This window comes from Penicillium coprophilum, assembly GCF_028826855.1.
Source record: "Penicillium coprophilum strain IBT 35676 chromosome Unknown utg000002l_segment0_segment1, whole genome shotgun sequence".
Lineage (NCBI taxonomy): Eukaryota > Fungi > Ascomycota > Eurotiomycetes > Eurotiales > Aspergillaceae > Penicillium > Penicillium coprophilum.
In genome coordinates, this window is record NW_026622722.1 from 3,053,571 (window position 1) to 3,076,491 (window position 22,921).

Below are 22,921 nucleotides of genomic sequence, written 5' to 3' on the forward strand. Positions count from 1 at the left end.
AGAGAGTGGAACGTAAGAAGGGAGAAATGAAAGACACGCGATAACGCGCCGCTTATCAGCGCCGTTTCTTGCCCGCTCACCTCCGTCCCCCGGGACTCGTGTGGCCGTCAACAGACATCACCTCAACCCCTGAACGCAAAATGGTTGAACTTAAACCTATTTTCAGGAAGGCCTACTGGTCTCTTGCATTTGGTGGACTGATATATGTGCTCTGTCTCTTCTCCTTGACCTTCCCAGAGATCCAACGTTTGTATGTATCTAGTTCTCGGGTCTAAGCTGAGAGTGACCTAACATAGATAACACAGTGTTCTTTATGCCAATAAGATCAACCCCAGCTTATGGCAGGATGTCAATCAAGTTGAGCAGTTCGGATTCTTGAGTACGCCCCCTTTGCCGAGGTGAACTCCAACAGAAGTACATTTACTAACTGACCCCCAAAGGAACCCAAGTCCAACCGTTTCATTTGGTGACGCCTGACAATGAGACCATTTATGGCTGGCACTTGATGCCCTTGCATCTTTGCCTGGAACATGAAAAGGAATTAATGGAGAATCCCTCTACTGGGCCAGCTGAGGATTACACAAAGACAGTTGCCCACAAGCTTCTCGCCAATGACCCCAATGCACGAGTCGTCGTAAGCTGTAAGTGATATCAATATCCGGACTTCTCACTGTAAAAAACTGACATGTGAGAAATACAGTCCACGGAAATGCGGCACACTTGGGTTCTGCTCAACGCCCTGCCACTTACAACACCATGTTGAGCCTGTCTACCCCGTCAAACCCAGTCCACGTCTTTGCGATTGATTATCGCGGCTTTGGTGTTAGCACTGGATCTCCTACAGAGGAAGGTCTGATCACGGATGGTGTTTCCCTCATCAACTTCCTTACTGCAGGCTCATTAAAGGTTCCCACTTCTCGCATCGCCATCGTGGGCCAGAGTCTTGGAACTGCGGTCACAGCCGCAGTGGCAGAGCGCTTTGCATTCGGATCGCCTGACCCGGCAGCTATACAGCCAGCTATTAAGAACGCTGAGCCATTCGCCGGTGTAGTTCTATTGGCGTCCTTCAGCAGCCTAAAAAATCTCCTCGAATCCTACAGCTTCAAAGGCATCACACCGCCTATGCTGTCCCCTATCATGGGATATCCCCGGGCTCAGAAGTGGCTGTTGAGGCACATTGTGGACCATTGGGACACGGCTAGTAGATTGGCGCGTCTTACCGGCGTCAATACCACTTCATTGAACAGTGTAAAGACGGAATACACGAACAAAAGCTTTGACCTCACTATAGTTCATGCTTTCGATGATGCCGAAATTCCCTGGTATGAAGGACGCCGCGTCTGGGTGGCTGCCACGGGTGGGAACATCAAAGATGCTCCTGGGGCTATGACATATCACAAAGCCGAAGATGGCAACCCCAGCGAGGTCAAGATTTGGAAGAATCAGATCAGCAATGAAGACGGTACTGAAACTATGAAGACAGTCAGGTGGGAACGGATTCGATACGGCGGTATGTTGAAGCAACAATTCCCAGAATTCCCCAGTCTAACTAGCAATCTTTTAGGTCACAATCGCGTTGCATCGGGGTCGGTGGCTGGTATTGCTGTTATGAGGGCTTTTGAGCAGTAATGTGGCTAGCACATTGATTGTATGTACACGGAGAAACCCTATACAGGACGGTTACTTTCTACCGTGGCTGTAGATACCCTATAAAATAGATGATCTTTCTACACAAATTCTCATGCATGCTTCACCACAGGAAGGGCAAAGAAGGCTTGAAAACCATACCTTGAATTGGCAACCCTCCACCTTGATCTAATGGAGCAGATTACGACCCCAAGGTGGTTGCGCTCGCCAACTGGTAGCCAACTGGCGGGTGCATGCAGAAGTTCACCCTAAGTGAGGTGTCAAATCTCAGTGTTGAAACAACTTATAGATAACTTCAAATGTTTTGTTTCTTTTTATTATCTCTCTGAAAATGACAACCACAACTATATTACCGCCATGCCCTACCCGATGATAGCCCAGACGTGGAAACCAATATCCAGCCCTACCGAACCCATAATTGAAACACTTCTTCAGATACATTATTCCTGTAGTCATCCCATGTCGACCGAGAGAGAATATGAATCAATGTGATAGATCAATCATGGTTCTAATCAAGACAAACATTGTTTCACACATAGAGTAAACGACGATGAAGTTTATTTTCAATCAAAGTAAATACAACCAGCAAGGCTCACATCAGGGTGAACTTATTTCGTAGATGGATTAGGCATTCCCGCGGTGTGTGGCCACTTGCGGAACAGGTCTGCAAGATGGTCGATCGGCGCCGTTAGAAGCCCGACGGCTGTCTCATAGGGTGGCTTGTCTGGTGCACTAGGATGAGACCGCGAAGGAACGAACATCTTCGTTCGACTAAAGGTTTTTGCACAGTCCTCACTCTCATCTTGAGACAAAGCCTCCTCTAGCTTAGGCAGATCATTCAGCTCCTCCTCTTTGATATGCCTGGAAAGATTTTCCATCAGCTCCCTGATGGCAGGAACAAAGCGTATATCCGAGGGTGTCATGTTTTGGAATGCTTTCAGTTGCTTTTTGACCTATATACGTCATGTGAGCACCGTAATGGGTGGCAGACATAGCTCAACTCACCTCCAAATGCTCCTCGCGGTCCTTATTTGCCATTTGCACGCCATTGGGGAGCATCTTCTCAAACAGAGGATAGACAATAAGCTCCTCACCAATGGAGTGCCGAGCTAGTTCCCAGGTGAACAGGTTCTGAAAGCGTGTCTGCTCATCCTGGTCCGTGGAGCTAATTATCGTCCCAAAATACGATTCAATGTCACGGTGATCCTTTTTGATTGTGTCGCTGATACGGGGTGTCATGATGGCAGGTGAAGATGCAAATCCACGTCTGGGAATAACTCGTGTCACGAGTTGGTTGAGTGGAGTGGTTCTTAACTGACGAAGGACAAAAGGCATTGTAGTCATGAGAGAAGAGATATACGACAGGGACCTCAACAGGTCTAAATGTGGCCTCCTTACACCATACGTAATTGTGGTGGGTAAGTGCTGTCTTGAGTCCTTATTGGTCCTTCTAGGTACTAGATCACACTGACGTGAGATCAATGTATGCACTATAGCAATAGGAGGCCACTCTATTCAATACTAAAATATCTTTCAAGTTTCAACCAAAAGGAATTTTCCAATTAGAAATCCGATGGTAAGCATCATTATGACGGACCTGACTCTTCGGTCCCTGCATCCGTACTTTTGGATACGGCATGCTATATGACGGGAGATCCAGATTCAGACTAAATGAAAGTCGGTGCGATCTTTAATTGTCCCATCGCTTACGCGATCGTGATCAGATATTTCGCCAGTACTAGTATTATCGTGACAAGCATGCCATTCATAATATTCTATTCAGTTCTTCAATACCGAGGTCGTGTCAACTACCACAGTGTCCGTTTCCTCATCACTACTTTCCTGCGGTGACACCAATGCTTCCTTCTTTTGCTCCCTATGATGTGATGTCAGTTCAATGTTTACCGGTATTGATGACGGGGCTATTGACCTTCGCCATACGAAAACAGAAGCCACGAAGCCAGCCCATAGGAGGAAGAAGAAGACGAACGATATTGGCCATCCCTTTCGCCATCTCGGCGCGCCGTCGGGGCCGGCGGTTGGGTATGCCAACAACGGGACCCAAATATTGAATGAATAGCCAAATGACATCATGGAACCCTATATAGTAAGGGATAAAGTGATCAGTAAGACTTTCTTTATGTGTGAGATGAAGGAAATATCCATACCATGATGAGGGCACGCTCCTCTGCATCGTCCCTCACTATTATATTGATGGTGGAGTAGAGAATTGGACTCAAACATCCTGATGCTCCAAAAGTGTACCAGGCAACAAATCTTTGAAAGTACTTGTCAGTAACAGTGACCAAAAAAAAACTCCCCATAGAAACGAGTAAGAATAGAATGTATCTTACTTCAGCGCTGTAGGGATGTTCCATATGATCAAACATAATGTCGAGAATAAACAACATGCCGATGCAATAGTAAAAATGATCCATTCCGGATAGATTGCAGCTAATGTTGACCCGAGCCATGAGGCCACGATGTTAATCGCGTAAGTGACAGTCGGCAGCTGGTTGATTTGAGTTACGGAGTACCCCTCTGCTTTAAGCCACAAACCCATATAGCTGATGGGATAGCAACAGATGATCATACATCTAAAAAAAAGGGTTAGAGTACTGACCACAAAACATAGTCAACCACCTCTCTCAAAACTTACGCGTAGCAGGTGATAAACATCCAGATGTGCCATCTTTTGAACGTCCTCTTGAAGACATCGATACTCATCTTGCCAGGCTGACGAATTTTGGCTCTTTCAGTTCTCTCCTTGGCCAATGCAATATTGCGATCCGTCAGATAGAATGGCTTGGGTGAGCCCGGGATACCGGGAAATATAAGGAATCCAATCAAGGCCACGGGTATGGTAAATATGCCGTCAATTATGAACAGCCACCTCCATCCTGACATACCCCCAACACCAGATAGGTTGGTATATGCGGCTGCCTGTAGATACCCACTCACCATAGTACCGAGTGGATTACAGATAAACCACGTTCCGGCTCGTTTAAAAAGTTCGGGCCCCGTGTACCATGAACCTTCATGATGATTAGTTTAGCCCTCAACGAATATATGTATATGTAACTTACCAAGAACAAAATGGGTTCCAGCAAAGACGGGTGCTTCTAGCATTCCAACCAAGAAACGAAGGGCATAGATCTGGTGTACGTTTGTGACACGACTTTGGGCAAATGTGCAAATACCCCAAAGAATTTCAAGAGTAGGCAACAACCAGCGAGCCCTACGCAATTGGTGAGTGGCTTGCTATGAGTGGACTGACATATAACTTTGTGAGACTCACAACTTCGGGCGTGACATGAGCAGCAGTCCAGGGATTTGGAACAGTACATATGCTGTATAGTAGCAGACATTGAAGTAGTTCAGCTCGTTTCCGTACAAACCGAAGTCTTCTTTCAGACCACTAACATACGCGTTGCTGATATTTGTCTGGTCTGCGATATATTGGCACTGAGTTGAGCGGCAATAAATGGGGACATCAGCTTACCTAGATACTTGACAAAGACTAAGTTTGTCAGTTGTCTCCCTGGGATAATCATTGGATCTGGTGCACACTTACAGCAGAGACAGGCAAATATCAGAATTGACAAGTCCAACTTGAACAATAGCCTAGAAATGTCAGCACACCTCAGCTGGGACATTCTCTAGCATTGATCTACTTACTTTCTCTCCTCAACAGGATAAGAGGATGGGTACCAGTTGAAAACCTCTTTGATAAGACCCAATGGAGACAGTCTCCCAGCCTTCTGCTTCGGATCAGACATGAGTAGAAATGGTCGGATTTCCGATGCGGTTCCTAGAGGTACAAAATACAAAGCACATTGAATTGTAGACCATTACCATTACTTTTTATAGGATACCTCACGGGCATCTCGCTATAGAGTTCCGGAATATAAGAAGAGAAGATAAGCTGTGGGATGTGAACCAATTCCCCCACCCGCTGTCACCATCGCTCCTTCAACAAATCCAAATGATCAAAACCAGCCATCAGGGAGATCAAAGGATGTTTGATATCACGCTAGCACATCTACTCACTTTGACGCGCCAACGGAGGCGACATGCTTATGTGCGATGGCGTGCGCGCATCCCAGCCTATGCGAAATCCGGAAAACCAGCCGTTATCTTCGGCCTCAGCGGAGGGATTTATTGCGTGCTCTTTCTTATTTCCTCCGTCTATCTGATGCGGGGGAAATGGTCGGAATGAAATGCCGGACTTATATACAATGCATCCTTCTCAAGGTGTGGTCAGAAAGGACAACTAGAAGTCACTAGAGATATTAAATTATCACCTTTCGGGAACTCATCGACTATTCAATATGCCGAACAGATATATTGAGAAATATGACCAGGTCCCTGTCACCAAGGAAGACCGTGGGTGATCCTTGCTTTCTTGATCCTGTCGTCTTACTGATAATCTGGTTAGTTGAGTGGGCCGAGCTTATCACATTGGACCTCAGTCAGTATGAGCAGCCAGGAGGAAAGGAAGATCTTGTCAAGCAACTTGATCATGCCGTTAGGAATGTGGGTGAGTTGCTCCCATCTTACGTATCATACCAGAAGTCGGGGATCTGTATGATACAACCACGTCTAGAAAAACAACCTATATCCCCAAACCGCACTTTGATTGGACTTGATCTTTATGTTTGATGCTAATCAAGGTTTGTAAACAGGATTTTTCTATGTGAAGAACTTTAATATCAGTCAAGAAGAGATTGACAACCAGTTCGCTTTAGGGCGGGAGTTCTATGCCCTGCCACTTGAAGAGAAACTCAAGTTCCACAGCGCCAGTGACCTTGAGAGAGGTGAATATAACTCTTACCGTCCGGCTGGGCAGCGGATGTGAGAAACAAGTTATTTTCAGATTACAAATGTGTCATACTAACACGTCTTACCTTAGCCTAGGAAATGGCGTCAAAGATAATGTCCAGGTGTACAATATCCCAAAGTTCGACGGTCACCACGAGCGACCCCAGCCTTTCGTTCTTACTGAGAATATCAAGGAGATTGAAATCTTCAGTCGGGTACTTTCCTTTCATAATTCTCGTTTGATGCTTTCAACTCACAGCGACCCTAGAAATGCCACACCGAAGTCGTTGAGAAGCTTCTCCGCCTGTTCGCAATACTGCTTGAATTACCGGATGAAGATCAACTAGTCCGCGACCATCAGTACGATGTCAAGGGCGAGGATCATCTGCGCTATATGCATTATGCTGCGCGAAGTGCTGAGGATAACAAGAAGGTCGGTGAGCTTTACAGCCCCGGCCACACAGATTTGGGGACCGTCACTCTCCTATTCCGGCAACCCGTAGCAGCACTTCAAATCCTCAATTCAAAGGGTGAATGGAAGTGGGTGCGGCCCCAAGATGGAACTATTACAATCAACACCTGCGACGCCTTGACGGCGCTCACTGGCGGCTTGATCAAGTCTAGCATTCATCGGGTGCACGCACCACCTGCCGATCAGGCTCATATTGACCGTTTGGGTGTGCTGTACTTTGCTCGGTAAGTTGTTTTGGATATCCCGCATCCGGGGTCTTCGGAATTTAATGGATGCAGCCCCAATAACCACGTTGTCCTTGATCCCATCCGGAATAGCCCTCTCCTCCAGAGACTTGGCTTAACCACCAACGTATTCACCGAACTTGGGCAACACCTCACGACCGAGGAGTGGGTTAAAGTTCGGCAAACACAACAGCAGCGAAGAAATCGGGATGTCAAGGTTTCCTCCGAGGGAAAGTATAGCTACAAGCCCAAGGATCTCGAAATCATTCCCGGTCTTCAGGCTACGATCTATAATTAGTTGGGTCTTGGATATGATCGCATTCGTACAACATACATAGTCCGGGATCAACACATCAATATACCAATAGAATGATCAAGAAAGATGCGCTTCCCCAGCAGATCCGAGAGCCTGAGTCAATCTAGAGTCAGTCTAGCCTTCGTCCTACCAGAGTCGGGTTAATCCCAAGCGAATACCTTCTAGAATTCTCTTGGTAAAAAAAAATAAGTCCGGGGAAAATGAACAGAGTTGTACCTAGGTACCCTTGGCATCGATGAACGCAATCAAAAGTGGGACTGACGTCATTGCTAGGAACGATCGACTCCCAAAACATCTTTTTCTTGGAGGAAAATGTTCAGTGAAACAAGACCAATTACTCGGAATCCCTGCTGCCTATTCATAACCCTTAATATCCCCTATTCTCTAGTGTCATAAATCTCCACCCGATACGCAATTCAAACCGATCACCCGAAATCAGCCCTACGTCAGTCTCAGCCCTACGCCTTACTAGCATCATTCTCAAAATTCCTGATCTCAACACACATGTCGTTTATCGAAGCCGAAGACTTCTCCTCGAAGCAAGTGAAGCAGTTTACCATGATCCCTGACACCTCCAGCGACTCATTATACTTGAATTCCAATGTTGCGCTCGAACAACGGAGGCAGGCCAAGGAAGAGATGGGGGCAAAGTTGCCAGTATCCGAAAAGGTCCCCCACTCCAAACAACCAAAACAATTTACCCTGATCCCAAACACCTCCAGCGACTCATTGTACTTGGATTCCCAGGTTGCGCTCGGGCAACGAGGGCAGTCTAACATCGAGATGAAGGCGAATGATGCTGCTTTCCACAAAGCCGAGAAGCAAGAGCACGAAGGGCAAGGTGTTCTTTCGGGCATTAAAACCCAGTTGGACTCTATGGCTCCTGGTGGCTCGATCTCCGACTTTGGGATTTCCATCAGCTCTGTCGCCCAAGAGAAGCTCATCGCTGCGAAAGGCACGCTAATGGAGAGTGCGTTGCCTGCTGCGCAGGGAGCGTTACGTACCGTCCGGGGTCATATTCGCTCCATTTCAGGTGAATCCAACGAAGTTAAGGAGACGGTACCTGAAGGTATGTTCTTGTTTTGATGAGACCCCCCACAGCAGGTATGACTTTGTTGTTAACGAGGTTCATGTTTAGAACTTTCCAAGGAAGAGCGCGAATGCATTGATAAAATGAGCAACGAGCAGATTTGCGATTATCTACGAGAGAAACATATGAGCAATAAACACTCATTGCCAACGGAGTAGACAACTGGCAGCACATTCTAGACGTTTTGGGGGCTAGTCTCCATTGACTGGAGATCTAGAATCATTTATGTTTTGTTACAGCTTGTTGGACATTGCAGATATCGGTGATCGCATCTATTCTCGAGGGGACGGGATCCTCGCTCATTATTTTACATGTATAACTAGATCTCGTAGCGACTGAAACGCCTTGAAGGGAAGGATTTACATCACGTCTTACAATGTACGAGACTCGATTTAACTCAATACTACTGCTATACTAGAGAGCCGCCTTGAATATTCTGTCGAGGGCGCTATCCAACCCCAAGAAGTCGGCCAAGTGGCCCGAACTATCAACACCGAAGAAGCCCTAGCTCTCGCCCTTGGAGTTGGTGCACTCAAACCACGAGATTCCAAAAGCTCCCGATTTAAAAGGCTGACCAGTATTCCCAATCAGAAGGGCCTTGACTTTCGGATTGTCCATCTCCAGGCCAAGTTAAATTGGTCCTTGCGTTCCCTTTTCACCGAACTAATCATCATCTCGGGCAATATTGTAATGTACTCACAAAAGACATTATCTCATACGTTCCTTGCTTCCCAAGTGCGATCTCAGTCACCGGCACCAGACCATCGGGTTCCACGATGGCTGCATTGCCTTCAGCTCAAAACGTGTAGAATAACGCCGCAATCAGTGGTGAGCTCTTCTGGGGTTTTCTGTGAAAGTGCACACAGTCCACGTTGCACGGGTGAGGTGTGGAAATGGAAGCCTTTGGGATATTCCTCTACAATCGGGACTGAGAAGTATTTCGCCCATCGCACTCACTACTGGCCTAAGTAGGTATTCAATGTTAATAAAAGACACTCATCAGCTTTTCATTGTAGCAATGTGTCTACTCAGAACGTTCACTCACTCTTAGTTTCCAATGCAGGGCTGTTGCCATATTTATTCATCAGACCCCTGAGTAGAATCGGAACATATGTAATTTCACATCTTATAAACGCGGGAGAGTTCTAGAGCCACAGCAGATATTGAGCCTCAAAACTCTCAGTCTCTATACCTCCAGCACATGAAACGCAATGTATGCGAAGGGTCTAATGATGACGAAGTAAAGGGTGACCGTGAAATCCGACAAAGCAAGTTTCAAGGTAGAGAATTCAAGGTAGAGGGAGACTAATGAAATTGAATAAGGAATGTCAAATCTTCAGCTCCGAGACTTCTTCGTTCATACAGTGCACTGTTCTTTATGCCGACCCAAGTTTCTTGTCTATTTGACATCGCAACATTGTCATCCCCAACAGACATATTTCATACGGGATAATGTAGTAACATATGGGAGTGCTGTGGGTGTGTATTGCCAATCCTTTTTTAGATTGGTTCCTGGTAATGCTACATATATCATGCCTTCAACCTATGGATCGATACTAGCAAGTCGAAGAACTTCCCAAGTTGCCCCTTTGTATATTGCATCAAAATGTGTTCACAATGAAGTAAATGTCAATCCTTGGGCGATGTGTGCCACTGCCGCCACTCTGTATAAGAAAGAAATGATGTTTCTATTTTACCCATTACCGCTCAACTCTACAAGTATTAACTCGTGCCTTACTTTTCTTAAACACGATCATACAACATGAGCTCCCGGCCCCGAAGTGTGAGTCGTTCCAGCAACGAGTCCGATCGAGAACGCAACCAGGAGTCCGTCAATTATACAGACCACTCGGTAGTTACCAACCGCGGTGCACCGGCACGTCACTCACGCCGCCAGCGGTCCGAGTATCGATCATGGAATAGGGCGAGCGATAGACCGACTAAGGGAACTACGGGGTCGAAGTATCGATCTACCTCAAAACATTGATACTTCGTGCGATATGTGATTTACGGGTTTGTGTTTGGGGTGACTGCCATTTATTGGGCGATATTTGGCGCAGGCTGATTGACATCAATGTCATCCATATCTGAACTCATATATATAACCTATCCGCCCCTTACGATGTAGACAAAGCATACCTAGTCTCTACGGTTTTTTTGATAACCACCCAATCTCGCCTCATGCATCCATAGTTCCGCTTCATGTAGACTGGAAAGGATAGGGCATGAATGTTGTGTGGTATATTTTATATTCGCTGCGGTTTCACTGATGTTTCGGTATGAAGCCGAGCTGTGGTGTGTCATCTGACAGGTATGGTGGACAATGGCATACGACTTGTTCTGGCACACGATGTGGGACTAGCTAAAAATGTACAGACAGGTAAAGAATTCGCATTATTTTCCTTGAACACCTAAACTTGAAGTCCAAACCCAATGTATACAACCCCAAAAGGGTGATTAGGGCTCCTAATCTAGGGCTAGCCCCTCCATCGGCGATGGATCAGCGATAACATCCCGCCAACATCAGAAAGCATCAGCCGCAGACCAAGATAGTCGCCCAGCACCACAACAATGGCGCCAATCCCCATAACGATCGTGACGGGTTTCCTCGGCTCGGGCAAAACAACCCTTCTGCTCAACCTAATTCCCCAACTCCCAGAGACCTACAAGCTCGCTCTCCTCAAGAACGAATTCGGCGACGTAGCCGTGGACTCCCAACTAGCCTCAACACAATCCATCAGCGGCGTGCGCGAACTGCTCAACGGTTGTATCTGCTGCAACCTCGTCGGTCAACTCAGCGATGCCCTAGACCAGCTCCGCACCGAAGTCCAACCCGACCGCATCGTGATCGAAACCAGCGGCAGCGCGTTCCCCGCAACGCTTGCGATGGAAGTGAACCGACTTGCGCGCGAACAGGGTGGACACTACGTTCTTGATGGTGTGATCAGCGTTATCGATGTGGAGAACTGGGAGGGGTATGAGGATACTTCGTACACGGCTAAGATCCAGGCAAAGTATACCGATTTGATTGTTTTCAATAAGTGGGAGGATTCGCCAGATCGGTTTGATATCTGTCTGGATCGGGTGGGTGATCTGGAGGTCGACACGCCTTGGGTCAAGTCGAATAAGGGGAGAGTTGATATGGATGTGATGCTGGGTATTGATGGGGCTTTGTTTAAAGAATCTGAGGATGGGGCTACGGCTCGTCATGGACATGAACATCATCATCAGCATGATCATCAATCTGAGGTGGAGGTTCTGTCCGTTGTTTTGAAGTCGGATATTGAGGGGAAAACGGTTGATGTCGCTGCTCTGGAGCGATTCCTCTCTTTGGCGCCTCGTGATGAGGTGTATCGCATCAAAGGAATTGTTCGCTGCTCAAACCAGGATCTTCCGGTGGAATCGTCGGATAATTTGACTGCGAGACAGACGATTGAGGCGTCTGGGGTGCAGTATTATATTCTCAACTGGGCGTTTGGACGCTGGACTTGCACTCCTTCTGCTGTGGTCACCGAATCTGCAGACCCGGCTGTCATTGCCCGCATTACATTGATTTTGGCTAGATATGAGTCGGCCAAGTGGAAGAAGAAGCTCGAAGCTGGTGGGCTGGTCCAGGCGGGCGACGGTGTGGAGTTGAGTGTGGAGCGGTTGGTCTAGATTTTTGATGGGGCTCTTGTTTATAGATGCTGAGATGTCCTTAATTTCTCATGATACCTTGTAAATGTGATGATAGAGCGCCATACACCTGTAATCAAACATCAAGTCTTTTCATATTTTATGCTCAGAAAGCACTAACGATGATCAAATGGCAACACCTCAGACACAAGAGATACTTAAAAGACCTCTGGTCAAAGGACATTGATACAAACAGAACGACCTCTATTCTAATTGAGAATCTAATGGGCAGTAGATACAATCCCATATTCAGCGAGAACGCACAATAGATACTATATTAGATAGCCTCCTAATGGTAGAGGTCACTGAACAAACAGTGACACTAAACAAAAGACACAATTGCAAAAGATCACGAAAACAAATTTCAAACTAGTAGTTGAGCAGAGCGGAAGCGCCAGGCTCACTAGAGATATAGATCACCTCGTGGTTGTCAGAGAAGCCATTGAAGCGAGTAGCACTACACTTGGTGTAGGCTCCCATCTCCTCAAAGTAGAGCCAGTCACCCGTGTTGAGGAGGGCAGGCAAGCAAATACGCTGAGTTATAACATCGATGCCATCGCAGGTAGGTCCCCAGATAGAGTAAGTGATGTCCTCCGAAGTCGCAGAGTTCGGAGAACCAGGCTGGGAGCCTTCTGAGGCACAGGTAAGAACCTGAGCGACGGGATTCTGGTGATCGAAGATGATGTTCGAAAAGTTGCCGTAGACGCCGTCATTCAGGTACAACATGTAAGCATCACGAGAGGGATCTTGGGGATCCGGAATGTCACGCCGAGCAATGACATTAGCGGCCAGAGTGTAGGCAGTGGCTACATAGTAGCGGCCGGGCTCAGCGATCACACGAATGTTCGGCGGGAAATAGCTGTCCACGGCTTCACCGAGAATGCCCGCGAACTTCTCAAACGTGTCCTGGCAGAAGCCGCCACCAACATCCAGGGTGTGGAGTTCATGGCCGATCTCTCCTGCCTGATCGAAGACCATGCGCGCATCCTGCACGGCCTTGAGGAACGCGCGGGGATCCTCGGCACCAGATCCGACGTGGAAACTGACACCGACGACCTTGAGGTCCAATTTATAAGCCAGCTCAAGCAACGGACGAGCCTGGTCCATAGAAGCACCGAACTTCATGCTTAGCCGGCACAGACTGGTCGAGTCATCGGTCAAGATGCGGAGGTAGAGCTCCGCCTCAGGGAAGTTGGACTTGATCTTGTACAGCTCATCGGCATTGTCAAACGTCATCTGCTTGACGCCAACCTCGGCAGCATAGCGCAAGTAAGACTTGGTCTTGCAAGGTTGCGCATAAATGATGCGACTAGGATCAATGCCCGTCTGAAGGGCCAGATCGATCTCAGACTTGGAGGCACAGTCGAAACCGTTTCCAAGCTGGGCCATGAGCCGGAGTACTTCCGGGTCCGGGTTACACTTGACAGCTGTTCGGTGTTTGTTAGCAGAGCTCTGTGGTAGGTGGTGTAGTGGTAGAGAAAGACCTACCGTAGAAGGGCTTCACACGGCCCAAGTTCATCTTCCAGCGCATATGCTGGCGGTAGACTTCACCCATATCCGCCACATAGAAAGCATCCTCATCACCAGCACCACAGTGCTCCACATCCACTTCCGCCGCACGCTTCTTCAAAACATCCAACACAAGCTCCTTGGCAGTCAACGATGATTGCAACAAATTGTTGTCCCCATGACTGCTGACGAGACCAAGATGGTCCAGACTATTGGTATAGTCTTTTCTGAAGGTGCATACTTCAGCAGTCGATACACACGCAGTCGGTGCCATAACCATGCCGCTGCGACTCAGCACAATAATAGAAGAAAAAGAGATAATAGAAAAGTTTTTAAACCGGCAGGCGACTGCGCGTTAGGGAGGACGAAAAGTGTCACAACCGTAGTTGACTGGACCAAGCCTCCTAGACCCTTCCCCCTGAAGAGGAAGAACCTTGAAAGAAGTCCTATGCGGCAGCTCAGAGAACGAGGGAATAATCTCCGGGGACGTCAACGGGACGAAAAAAGGCGCACCGGACGAGAGTTCAGAGAAGACCAGGAGGTGGAATGTTGTTAAGAGTGTCGCGGAGACGTTGAGTGGAGACAATTTGGCAAAGAACCAGAAGGGAGGCTACTGGAGCCGTGGTGACCAAATCGCCTTTGGGGATTCCAAAGGCAGGGTCGAATAAGTGGGCCTGAATGACCGAAGAGATCTAAGAGCAGCGTTGTTAGCAAGCCTGGTCTAATTTCCAGGTGCTATGATAGCTATGAGAGAAAAAAAGGGACGGATGAGAGGAAGGAGTCGAGAGTTTGAGAAATTTTTCTTGGGGGGGGCAGTGAGCGAGCTTAGGGCACACGACTATTGGGGGAAATAAAACGCCGCAGGGGGTAACACACACCACACACACAAATGCACGCACACCCCAAAACAAGTTAACTTGGAAATAAAAGACTCACCTTGTCAATAAGCTGTGCAAGGACCCAGATAGCAGGGGATGTGAGAGAGTCCTGGAGAGATGACGGAGTCGTGGGCACTTCGTGGGGAAAAAAAAGTGGTGCTTACTCAGCCCGGAAAAAAAGGGCTCTACTTCCAAGGGCTACCTTGATATTTTTTTCCTTCTAATACTATTTCGGACAAGCATGCGCGATTATATTTTGGGCCTTGTTAGGCATCCATTCCTATCTAGTCGGCGTTATAGGTCTTTTGCAGGCGTGACTGCATGATGCAGGAGTCGAATCCTGCATCGGAATTGCTGGATTCACGGGCAGCGGTATATTCATTCCCTGTGATTTGCCCTCAAAGTACATCCCTGTTGGATCAAACATTGTATTTGAAGTGAACCCGGGTACGGAATACATCGTACTCCGTAACGGAGTACATCCCGTCAATTCAGGTACAATATACGCGGCATGGCCCTCTAGTCTGTGCGTATGTTGTACTAAGATATATATATTTTTAGTAATCTCAAATCTACACTAGGAGATCTAACGCACAATGAGAAATCTGCCGTAACCCCAGCGGCATGAAGCTCTATAAGATGCCTGGCAAGAATATATATGACGCACATTTTTGATACTTGATTCCACTATGCACGGACCAGGGAACCAGCTTTTTCCAATTTCCAATCCACAGATCCATTTTTTCTTCTATTTCTGGAGCGGACCCCAATCCGACATGAGCGAGAATATTGTGAAACTGCTGTTTAGATATCATAAGTACGATATTATGCTCTCGTCTAATTCAGCTTTCTCTGGATAGCTATCATATATGAAGGATCTTAAGTAAGTCTCCATGGGTCCCGAGGTCACTAAAAATCTTTACAAACCTTATCGGAACCCGGAATTACACACCGGGAGAGTTCCAAGGTTCGAGCTCATAGCAGATTACTCCGTACTCCGTACTCCGTATACCTACACTATATACAACACATGCAATATATATCAATAGATCCAAACCTAGTACATCTAATTGAGGCTCCAGCGTACAATTGACCATTTATTCAGCTTTTACTTTTCCACTCGATATACCTGCAATCTAGCACACTACCACTCGATAAAACTTTACTGTAGATATATTATGTATCGTGTTATAGAGGATATACTACTTTCTCCAATTAGGGCCGATATATTTAAGAGGGTAATTAAGAATAGCTACTGAGATCCTAGAGCCCATTTCAAACATGAGACTTGCGTCTCTGGGGACTGTAGACACCCATACAGGACCGCACGTGACTACTCCCTGCCATAGTAGTCTATCTACGGACCCGTACAGCCCTGTATATAGTCGATAGATCCTTCTACGAATAGAACTCATGCGATCCTTTCTGAACCACACTAATAGAGTATTTTACTTATAGAAAATAGTAGGTATATACTACCGACTTGAATATATATCTTGGAACTATTATAGTATAATTTGATAAGTTCATTAAAATACTATATAATATGATATATATATTTTCTTATATACTTAGATATTTTAAGAAATTTCATAGACATTATAGATTAAAACCGCGATTTTATATAGAGTCAGTAAGATAGGTATGAATAATAATTATTTATCATATAAAGTCAGCGAATTATCTATCTATTTTAGGTGACTATATAAAGGTGGGTATAGTGGGTATACCTAGGATAGATATACCTATAGGCCTTAGGCGTTATGGATGGGCACTCGAAAATCTAAGTAACCCACCCTGGGTGCCCATGGACGGGCGATGTCGCGGTCTAATTATATACTTTTCACTAAGTGTATTGGAGCTCAAGCGAAGCACCGAAGTTTACCACCGAATCCTATAGCTTATTACCAAAATATCCTACCCCCAACGCACAGCTTAAATTTTTAGAGAAGACAAATAACTTGACTTTCCTCAAACGGCCATACATTAAGATGAATACAGTCTATTTAAGAAGGGGTTTCCAACATGTCTGCCCAAATAAATTTTACTGCCGCGACCAAAGCTCAGAATTCTTAAGTCTCATAAATTTATGTATATGCATGGATCGGGTGCGGCACAGCCGGCAGTCTTAATCGCCCACTAATTGCCATAGCTCGACCCTTTCGGTTAAACCTGATTGTGCAGAGGCCTCTATGATGCGTGTCCTCAGTTCCATCCTCGCCATGATCGAACTAAATCCAGGCACATTAGCCCATCATTCTTGATCTCTATTCTTATTTAGCAGGTAGTTTCTGGCCACCAGGAACTAGACGTTGGAAGACATGTGTCGGGTCGTAGATCGCCTGAACAGCACGGAGTTTAGCAAGGTTTTTCTCGCCGTAGTTTCTCAAGACTGGCTGGTTCCAGCCTGAGTATGTAAGCATACTAAAGAAGATTCGCACATTAGCCACAGTCGAGACAACAGGAAGAGTAAAGTAGGCACGAAAAGGCAGGGAGACGAACAGGTAAGGATGAAGAAGATCACGACTGGCGGCCAATTTCTGCATCTTTTGAACGAACTCGTCGTGATCTGGCAACACTCGATCGGAATCCGCTTTGTTGTCGAAGGTGACTCCAAAGTAGAGGACTAGATCAAAGTATCTTAGTCGACATTCATGTGAGATAGTTTGAGGATTGTTCAAGTACTCACCGCCCAGCGTGCGGTTTCCAGCATCTTCCAATCCTAGCGCGTTCGTCCCTTTGAGTATGCCCTGAGTGACTTGTCTAGGTGTAATTGGCATGTTGCAATGTAAGCCATAAAAGCCCTCGACATCCCGATAATTCTTCATCCATTTGCGGAACTCCCACCAGATATCCTTGTACAATTGGGCGTCTGCATAGACGGTCATGATCCGCTGAGCTTGGCTAAACGTGAGATCTGTTTTAGCTTTCCTTCTCTGCGTGTCTCCTTTGGATGTCGACTATGGCGACCAGTGAGAATACTTACAACTTGCCATCTGGGAATCCGTCGTTCAGCTCAGCTGCAAGGGAAGTGTAATTCCGATTGTGGACTGTGCTCTTGTAGTGAGGGGTGTTGTTCCAGGGTTGCATGATGTCGGGCAATTCTTGGAGATCGGCGTTATAGATCACAGGAGAGAAGCTGATGGTCTCGTTGGTAGTACCGTTGTATCCGTACTGAGGCAAAGTATGGGTACGAATATCGTTGACAGCCTGGTTCACATGATAATCATAAATCACGTCCGCGAGTTCATCGAGTGAGGATTCCGGGTAGTAGACGATACCACCCAACACGCGACCATCGGTGGCGATGGTAGCAAGATCAAAGTGAGTGACCACACCAAAGTTGTTGTTTCCTCCCTTGAGGGCCCAGAATAAGTCGTTATGACTGCTGGCATTGGCATTGACAATGGTCCCATTGGCTAAGACCACTTCGTAGTTGACGACATTGTCAATGGTAAGACCTTCGCTGTTGGAGAAGTAGGAGAAGCCCGCCCCAAGCGCAAGCCCCAGTCCTACTTTCTTATAACGTCCAATGACAGCGGACAGATTGTAAGGGTCCAGGGCCTCGTAAACCGAGCCTAACGTCGCTCCGGCCCCAGCCCGGATGTATCCCTCTTGCAGCTTGACTTCGGTGGAATTTATATACTCCATCGGCATGAGCACACCATCGTGAATACTGGCAGCCCCAGGAATGGCGCTGTGGCCGCCACCCTTAATCGCAAACTTGCAGTCATTTTTGGCGAAGATGGAAATGGCCTCGGAGACCTTCTTCGGTGTGTCAGGCAGGAAAACACATCCTGGGTTAAGGTTCTCAGTGGCCGCTATTAGAGAGTTAGCTAGTTGCTCAAGGAAGTTTCATGACAAGGTCGACTTGCACCAGAAATTGTGGTTCTCGAAGGTATAGACGGAAGTGTTCTGAAGATGAACAGCCGACGAGTATTTTTGGTTGAGTAGGTTACACTATGTGCAAGAAATGGTGAGAAATGAACACCTTCCGTTCACTTAGGCACTGCATCGTGCCACTTGAAAGGAAAAAAAATGATATACGAACACATTGTGAAGTGGTGAGTGCATTTGAGCCTCCAAGCAAGGAGAACAAAGCAGTCAATACGCGAACGAACTTCATGACGGGCTTGGAGCAGATCTGCAGACCAAAATAATATTCCCTGTGAGAAAAAATGGTGATCCCTGTGAAGTTTATGTAGCCATCGAATGAGGATTGCCCACCGGTGTCGGGGCATGCAATAGAGGACCGTGGTGGTCTCCAGGGACCTGCGTAAATCGAGAGAGGTCCAGCACCAACCGTCACATAACATAAGCTCATTGCCATTCGGGGGCCAAATACTCCAATTGCTCCGTATAGCTCGAGCTGATCAAGAATCCCTCAGTTACATGTCATTGCTCCACCATGAAAGCTCCATTTCTTTCCCTTCTCATCTTGAGCACTGCTAGTGCGCAGCAACTCAGGTTTGACAAGTCAGACACACATGCTGGCCTTGCAGACCAAGACTGTCAGATTCGCTGCCCTCAGAGTACCGACCCGTCCAAAATCATCCTGCCCGCCATTTCCGAGGTCCAAAATGCGACCGGGTATTGGGAGAACGTCCTCGAATGCTGGCAAGTGGACACCGTTTCGACTGCTCTCCCTGGCATCGATAATGCCTATCGACTGGACTGGGAGGGCGGGTTTGATATTGGCTACCAGTATATATTCTCTGGCGAGTCATTCATGAAGGCTCATAGTACCCCAGTGCCCAGTTTGATTGTCATGAGCAGTGGTATTGGTAAGTTTTGTTTTGTTTCAATTCACACAAGAAGACCACAGCTTTCATTCTCAAGTTGTTCAATTTTTATTTTCTATTGACCAAGGACACTGTGCTTACTGGTTCTGGTACCGTAGGAGATCTCCGCATGTCGAATGGAAGGTGTCTGCGTGTGAAGGCAGGAGACAACTTCTTCAGCGCAGGTACTCGGGGTAAAATGACCGCTTGGTGGGCGGCAGGCACTGTTGTGTCTGATTTTTATTTCAAAAATAGCGAGATCCCGAGTCATGTTGTTGTAGCAGAGTTGAAACTTGAGGCGGAAGGGGGTAGAAGGGCAGAGTTATAAGGTACACGAGGCGCGTCTGTTGTCAAAGGATCAGTGTCAGGCTCCAGAGGTATTCGACCTGTCTGAGTGATAAAAATAAGTTTCAATGTCCCCTCGATGTTCTGAAACTGCTCTCATCGTTGATTCAGAAATCACTGTAGAGCTCTATAGAGACTCCAAGGTTGACTGAATAAATTGACCCTTGGCAAGTTGCTGCATGAGCCTTGAAATTGGGCAATTTCAAGGCTCACCTCTAAAGGATATGAAATTAACGTTTTGGAACGCCATGCACACTTGGAATAGGTCCCAGAATTTTATGAAAGCGACTCGAAGGTTACGTGTCCAAAATCGAGCAGAACATCGTCTATCCTCTATTACGCCAACTACCTAGTCTAGAATGATTGACCCCAATAGTAGAGTAGATGCATACAACCTTCAAAATAGTTTCGAGGTTGCTCCTGCTCCGATACATGAACTTTCTGCGACTAATCATTAGAGACTCATCGAAAACAAGTAGTGGCGGACGATATGCCTATTGGCCATGTAATATTTCCAGCTCACAAATTATGCTTCCTCAAGAAAGCAAGCGAGTCAGCCATCAAGGTTGGCGCAGCTCGATGGAAGAGAATCAAGTGTCCAGTTTCGGGATACAGGTTGATATCATGATCAATGGCGCTGGGAAACTTGTCATACAACGCATATGGCTGACTGCCGCAACGTTGACCGCCACAAAAGGTTGCGTCACCTAGGAGCATGTACAATTAGTTATGATCTGTTTGCATAGAAGTGGATGCAGATAAATAATCCTGAAAGGGAAACTTACGGTCACCAATACCTAAGAATACTGGACCAGTGTACTTTGGCGCTTCCACCAGGTGATAAACAAATGTCACAGCGGCCCCCATAGAGTCGAAATCGCGGGTATTCCTGTCGAAATTTGGCAGTCAGTTGGCAGATCCGTAGATTAGAGACAAAATTTACTCACCAGTCGTATTCCAGAATGTTTTCATCGTATGATCCCGCAAAGCATGCCACTTTTCGACCTTCCCGAGTCGACTGGGTTTGATAGGTAGCCGGAATTTGGCCCCAACGAGCTGGGTCAATTTGCGAGGCGGGTGCCTGAAGTCCAGCGAGAAAGGCGGGATAGATCCAGCTGGAATCCCAAGAGATGCCGTGCAGTATAATTGCATCCATATCTTCTGGATATTGCTGGGCGAGCGAGTTGGCGACGATGGCCCCGATGGAAAAACCGACAATGACAACCTTGCGCCATCGGCGGCCACCGACGGTGCCATTACGGATCTGCTGGATCAACTGGTGGGTTGTCTCAACATAAGTTTGAGTCTGGGCTTCCAGGAGGCCATCGGGGAATGTACTATTTCCGTTTCCTGTCCTTTAGGTTAATACAACGTTCAGTCAATCGGGTTATACAGAGGAGAGGATTACCGATCAGATCGACGGCGAGGGTGTAATAGCCCTCCTTATTCATGCGTTGAACCCAGCTGTAAGTCTCCGGTTGGTATTGAGAATCCCACATGTTCTTATTGAACGACGCCCCATGAATCAAGACCTGGAGAGTATCCGAGTGGGTGTTGGTCTGGGAAGGTTCGCATAGTCGGGACGAGATACTGTATGAATTGGAGACCAAAAGTTGCTTGCCGGCAAGCGCATAGAGGATATCTAGGTCATAGACTTGATTGACAAACGATCTATTGGTGGTCTTAGAGACGTGCACCGTGATGTTAGAGTCATGGCAGGCCGGTTGAGAAAGAACAGACTGGAGGTCTGTCCAGGCCATGACAGACTGGAGCGCCTGGGTAGCTAAAAGGATAGCCAATAGACGCATATTGGACTCTTTGTCCCGATGTGAATATGAAAATTGAAATGAAAAAACCCCCAAGAGTTTACTGATAGTGTTGTTTACCTCTCAAAGCCCTATAAGGTCTTGTGTCAAATAGCCAATTGAAACGCCCAATACATATACAAAGGACCTGCGTAAAACCCCTCCCCCGGCCATCCTCGGACAAACCCCTGGTGGAAACTAATTGAAGACAAAGAAGAGAAAAAAATATATTAAAATGTGATGATCTTGATTTTCTACTTGTAGCTTCATACACACGCCTACACCCGTCTTCTCCTGGGTATTTCAGCCTGTTCTTCTCACATTTCAACTGTGATAGAGCTTTCAGGTTTTCTAATTAGACACACTCCCACTCTCTAAGCCATATTTTGCAGACATGCCGCGCGTCTGGCTCATCACAGGTTCCTCATCCGGCTTCGGTCGCGAAATTGCCATCGCCGCCGCGGACATCGGCGATACAGTGGTAGCCACATCCAGATACGCAGACAAGCTCAAGGACCTTGAGGAACAAAGACCCGGCCAAATTGTGCTTCACCAGCTGGATGTCAATGGCAGCGATGATACCGTACAGGCGCAGGTGGCTTCCATCCTGGAGAAAGTTGGGCGCATCGATGTCCTGGTCAACAATGCCGGATATATCCTCGAGGGTGCCGTTGAGGAATGCTCGTGAGTATCACATTCAATCGTCCCGACTCCTCCCCTGACCCGCCATCCGTGTGTTACCACTAACATTTTTCCTTGGTACAGGGGACCCGAGGCTGAAGCAGTGTTTGCAACCAACGTGTTTGGCCAAATGCGAGTGCTTCGTGCCGTCCTCCCCAGTATGCGCAAGCAGAAGTCAGGGGTGGTTGCGAATTTAGGCTCCATCGGCGGATGGTCTGGGACCCCCGCTGCTGGACTGTACTGTGCCACTAAAGCAGCTGTCGCGATCTACACCGAAGCTCTGCGCGGGGAGCTGGCCCCGTTCGGCATTGAGGCCACCTGCATTGAGCCAGGATATTTCCGCACCAACTTCCTCAGCGGTGGGCACAAAGTCGTGGCGCAGAACCGCTTGCCCGAGTTGGACATCGCCACCGAGTCTACGCGGGCGGGGCTGGCGGCGTACAACCACCACCAGCCCGGAGATCCGGCTAAGGGCGCCCGAGTGATCGTCGAAGCTTTGACCAAGACGGGCCGCTGCGAGGGCCGTAAATTGCCTCCACGACTGGCACTAGGCCGGGATGCGGTTACAGCGATACAGGCCGCATTGGCTCGCAACCAGGAGGGATTAGATCAGTGGCGGGATATTGTCATGGCAACGGATCATGACGATGTAGCCAATTGATTTTTTTTTGTCTTTT

At 47.3% G+C, this 22,921-nt stretch overlaps 13 protein-coding genes across 13 annotated transcripts; 8 read left to right on the forward strand and 5 right to left on the reverse strand.

The window, feature by feature from the left end:
* Positions 1–140: 140 nt before the first annotated feature.
* On the forward strand, positions 141–1,629 carry N7500_003222 (alpha/beta hydrolase; the record flags this gene model as incomplete). The annotated part of the gene is made up of 5 exons (XM_056674368.1): positions 141–250; positions 306–379; positions 441–641; positions 701–1,510; positions 1,565–1,629. 5 exons carry the CDS (start codon positions 141–143, stop codon positions 1,627–1,629), a joined length of 1,260 nt encoding a protein of 419 aa, XP_056534893.1.
* A 626-nt stretch (positions 1,630–2,255) lies between these two features.
* Positions 2,256–2,886, reverse strand: N7500_003223 (uncharacterized protein; the record flags this gene model as incomplete). Its single annotated transcript, XM_056674369.1, has 2 exons — positions 2,256–2,600; positions 2,653–2,886. The coding sequence occupies 2 exons, from the start codon at positions 2,884–2,886 to the stop codon at positions 2,256–2,258; spliced, it is 579 nt and encodes a 192-aa protein (XP_056534894.1).
* Positions 2,887–3,426: 540 nt separating this feature from the next.
* On the reverse strand, positions 3,427–5,426 carry N7500_003224 (uncharacterized protein; the record flags this gene model as incomplete). Its single annotated transcript, XM_056674370.1, has 9 exons — positions 3,427–3,523; positions 3,578–3,747; positions 3,816–3,924; positions 4,002–4,244; positions 4,307–4,682; positions 4,734–4,885; positions 4,946–5,144; positions 5,222–5,271; positions 5,326–5,426. The coding sequence occupies 9 exons, from the start codon at positions 5,424–5,426 to the stop codon at positions 3,427–3,429; spliced, it is 1,497 nt and encodes a 498-aa protein (XP_056534895.1).
* Positions 5,427–5,978: 552 nt separating this feature from the next.
* On the forward strand, positions 5,979–7,462 carry N7500_003225 (uncharacterized protein; the record flags this gene model as incomplete). Its single annotated transcript, XM_056674371.1, has 6 exons — positions 5,979–6,033; positions 6,086–6,187; positions 6,333–6,501; positions 6,560–6,683; positions 6,737–7,164; positions 7,219–7,462. The coding sequence occupies 6 exons, from the start codon at positions 5,979–5,981 to the stop codon at positions 7,460–7,462; spliced, it is 1,122 nt and encodes a 373-aa protein (XP_056534896.1).
* Positions 7,463–7,984: 522 nt separating this feature from the next.
* On the forward strand, positions 7,985–8,728 carry N7500_003226 (uncharacterized protein; the record flags this gene model as incomplete). Its single annotated transcript, XM_056674372.1, has 2 exons — positions 7,985–8,549; positions 8,619–8,728. The coding sequence occupies 2 exons, from the start codon at positions 7,985–7,987 to the stop codon at positions 8,726–8,728; spliced, it is 675 nt and encodes a 224-aa protein (XP_056534897.1).
* A 67-nt stretch (positions 8,729–8,795) lies between these two features.
* Positions 8,796–9,379, forward strand: N7500_003227 (uncharacterized protein; the record flags this gene model as incomplete). Its single annotated transcript, XM_056674373.1, has 3 exons — positions 8,796–8,832; positions 8,989–9,262; positions 9,307–9,379. The coding sequence occupies 3 exons, from the start codon at positions 8,796–8,798 to the stop codon at positions 9,377–9,379; spliced, it is 384 nt and encodes a 127-aa protein (XP_056534898.1).
* Positions 9,380–10,332: 953 nt separating this feature from the next.
* On the forward strand, positions 10,333–10,557 carry N7500_003228 (uncharacterized protein; the record flags this gene model as incomplete). Its single annotated transcript, XM_056674374.1, has 1 exon — positions 10,333–10,557. The coding sequence occupies one exon, from the start codon at positions 10,333–10,335 to the stop codon at positions 10,555–10,557; it is 225 nt and encodes a 74-aa protein (XP_056534899.1).
* A 584-nt stretch (positions 10,558–11,141) lies between these two features.
* Positions 11,142–12,227, forward strand: N7500_003229 (Cobalamin (vitamin B12) biosynthesis CobW-like C-terminal; the record flags this gene model as incomplete). The annotated part of the gene is made up of 1 exon (XM_056674375.1): positions 11,142–12,227. The coding sequence occupies one exon, from the start codon at positions 11,142–11,144 to the stop codon at positions 12,225–12,227; it is 1,086 nt and encodes a 361-aa protein (XP_056534900.1).
* Positions 12,228–12,614: 387 nt separating this feature from the next.
* On the reverse strand, positions 12,615–14,034 carry N7500_003230 (type III PLP-dependent enzyme; the record flags this gene model as incomplete). Its single annotated transcript, XM_056674376.1, has 2 exons — positions 12,615–13,672; positions 13,734–14,034. The coding sequence occupies 2 exons, from the start codon at positions 14,032–14,034 to the stop codon at positions 12,615–12,617; spliced, it is 1,359 nt and encodes a 452-aa protein (XP_056534901.1).
* A 2,871-nt stretch (positions 14,035–16,905) lies between these two features.
* Positions 16,906–18,687, reverse strand: N7500_003231 (FAD-binding oxidoreductase; the record flags this gene model as incomplete). Its single annotated transcript, XM_056674377.1, has 3 exons — positions 16,906–17,536; positions 17,619–18,453; positions 18,684–18,687. 3 exons carry the CDS (start codon positions 18,685–18,687, stop codon positions 16,906–16,908), a joined length of 1,470 nt encoding a protein of 489 aa, XP_056534902.1.
* Positions 18,688–19,040: 353 nt separating this feature from the next.
* Positions 19,041–19,741, forward strand: N7500_003232 (uncharacterized protein; the record flags this gene model as incomplete). The annotated part of the gene is made up of 2 exons (XM_056674378.1): positions 19,041–19,416; positions 19,458–19,741. The coding sequence occupies 2 exons, from the start codon at positions 19,041–19,043 to the stop codon at positions 19,739–19,741; spliced, it is 660 nt and encodes a 219-aa protein (XP_056534903.1).
* A 536-nt stretch (positions 19,742–20,277) lies between these two features.
* N7500_003233 (alpha/beta hydrolase) lies at positions 20,278–21,566 on the reverse strand (the record flags this gene model as incomplete). The annotated part of the gene is made up of 4 exons (XM_056674379.1): positions 20,278–20,465; positions 20,544–20,647; positions 20,706–21,108; positions 21,167–21,566. 4 exons carry the CDS (start codon positions 21,564–21,566, stop codon positions 20,278–20,280), a joined length of 1,095 nt encoding a protein of 364 aa, XP_056534904.1.
* Positions 21,567–21,957: 391 nt separating this feature from the next.
* Positions 21,958–22,905, forward strand: N7500_003234 (SDR family oxidoreductase; the record flags this gene model as incomplete). Its single annotated transcript, XM_056674380.1, has 2 exons — positions 21,958–22,247; positions 22,329–22,905. The coding sequence occupies 2 exons, from the start codon at positions 21,958–21,960 to the stop codon at positions 22,903–22,905; spliced, it is 867 nt and encodes a 288-aa protein (XP_056534905.1).
* Between the last annotated feature and the right edge of the window lie 16 nt (positions 22,906–22,921).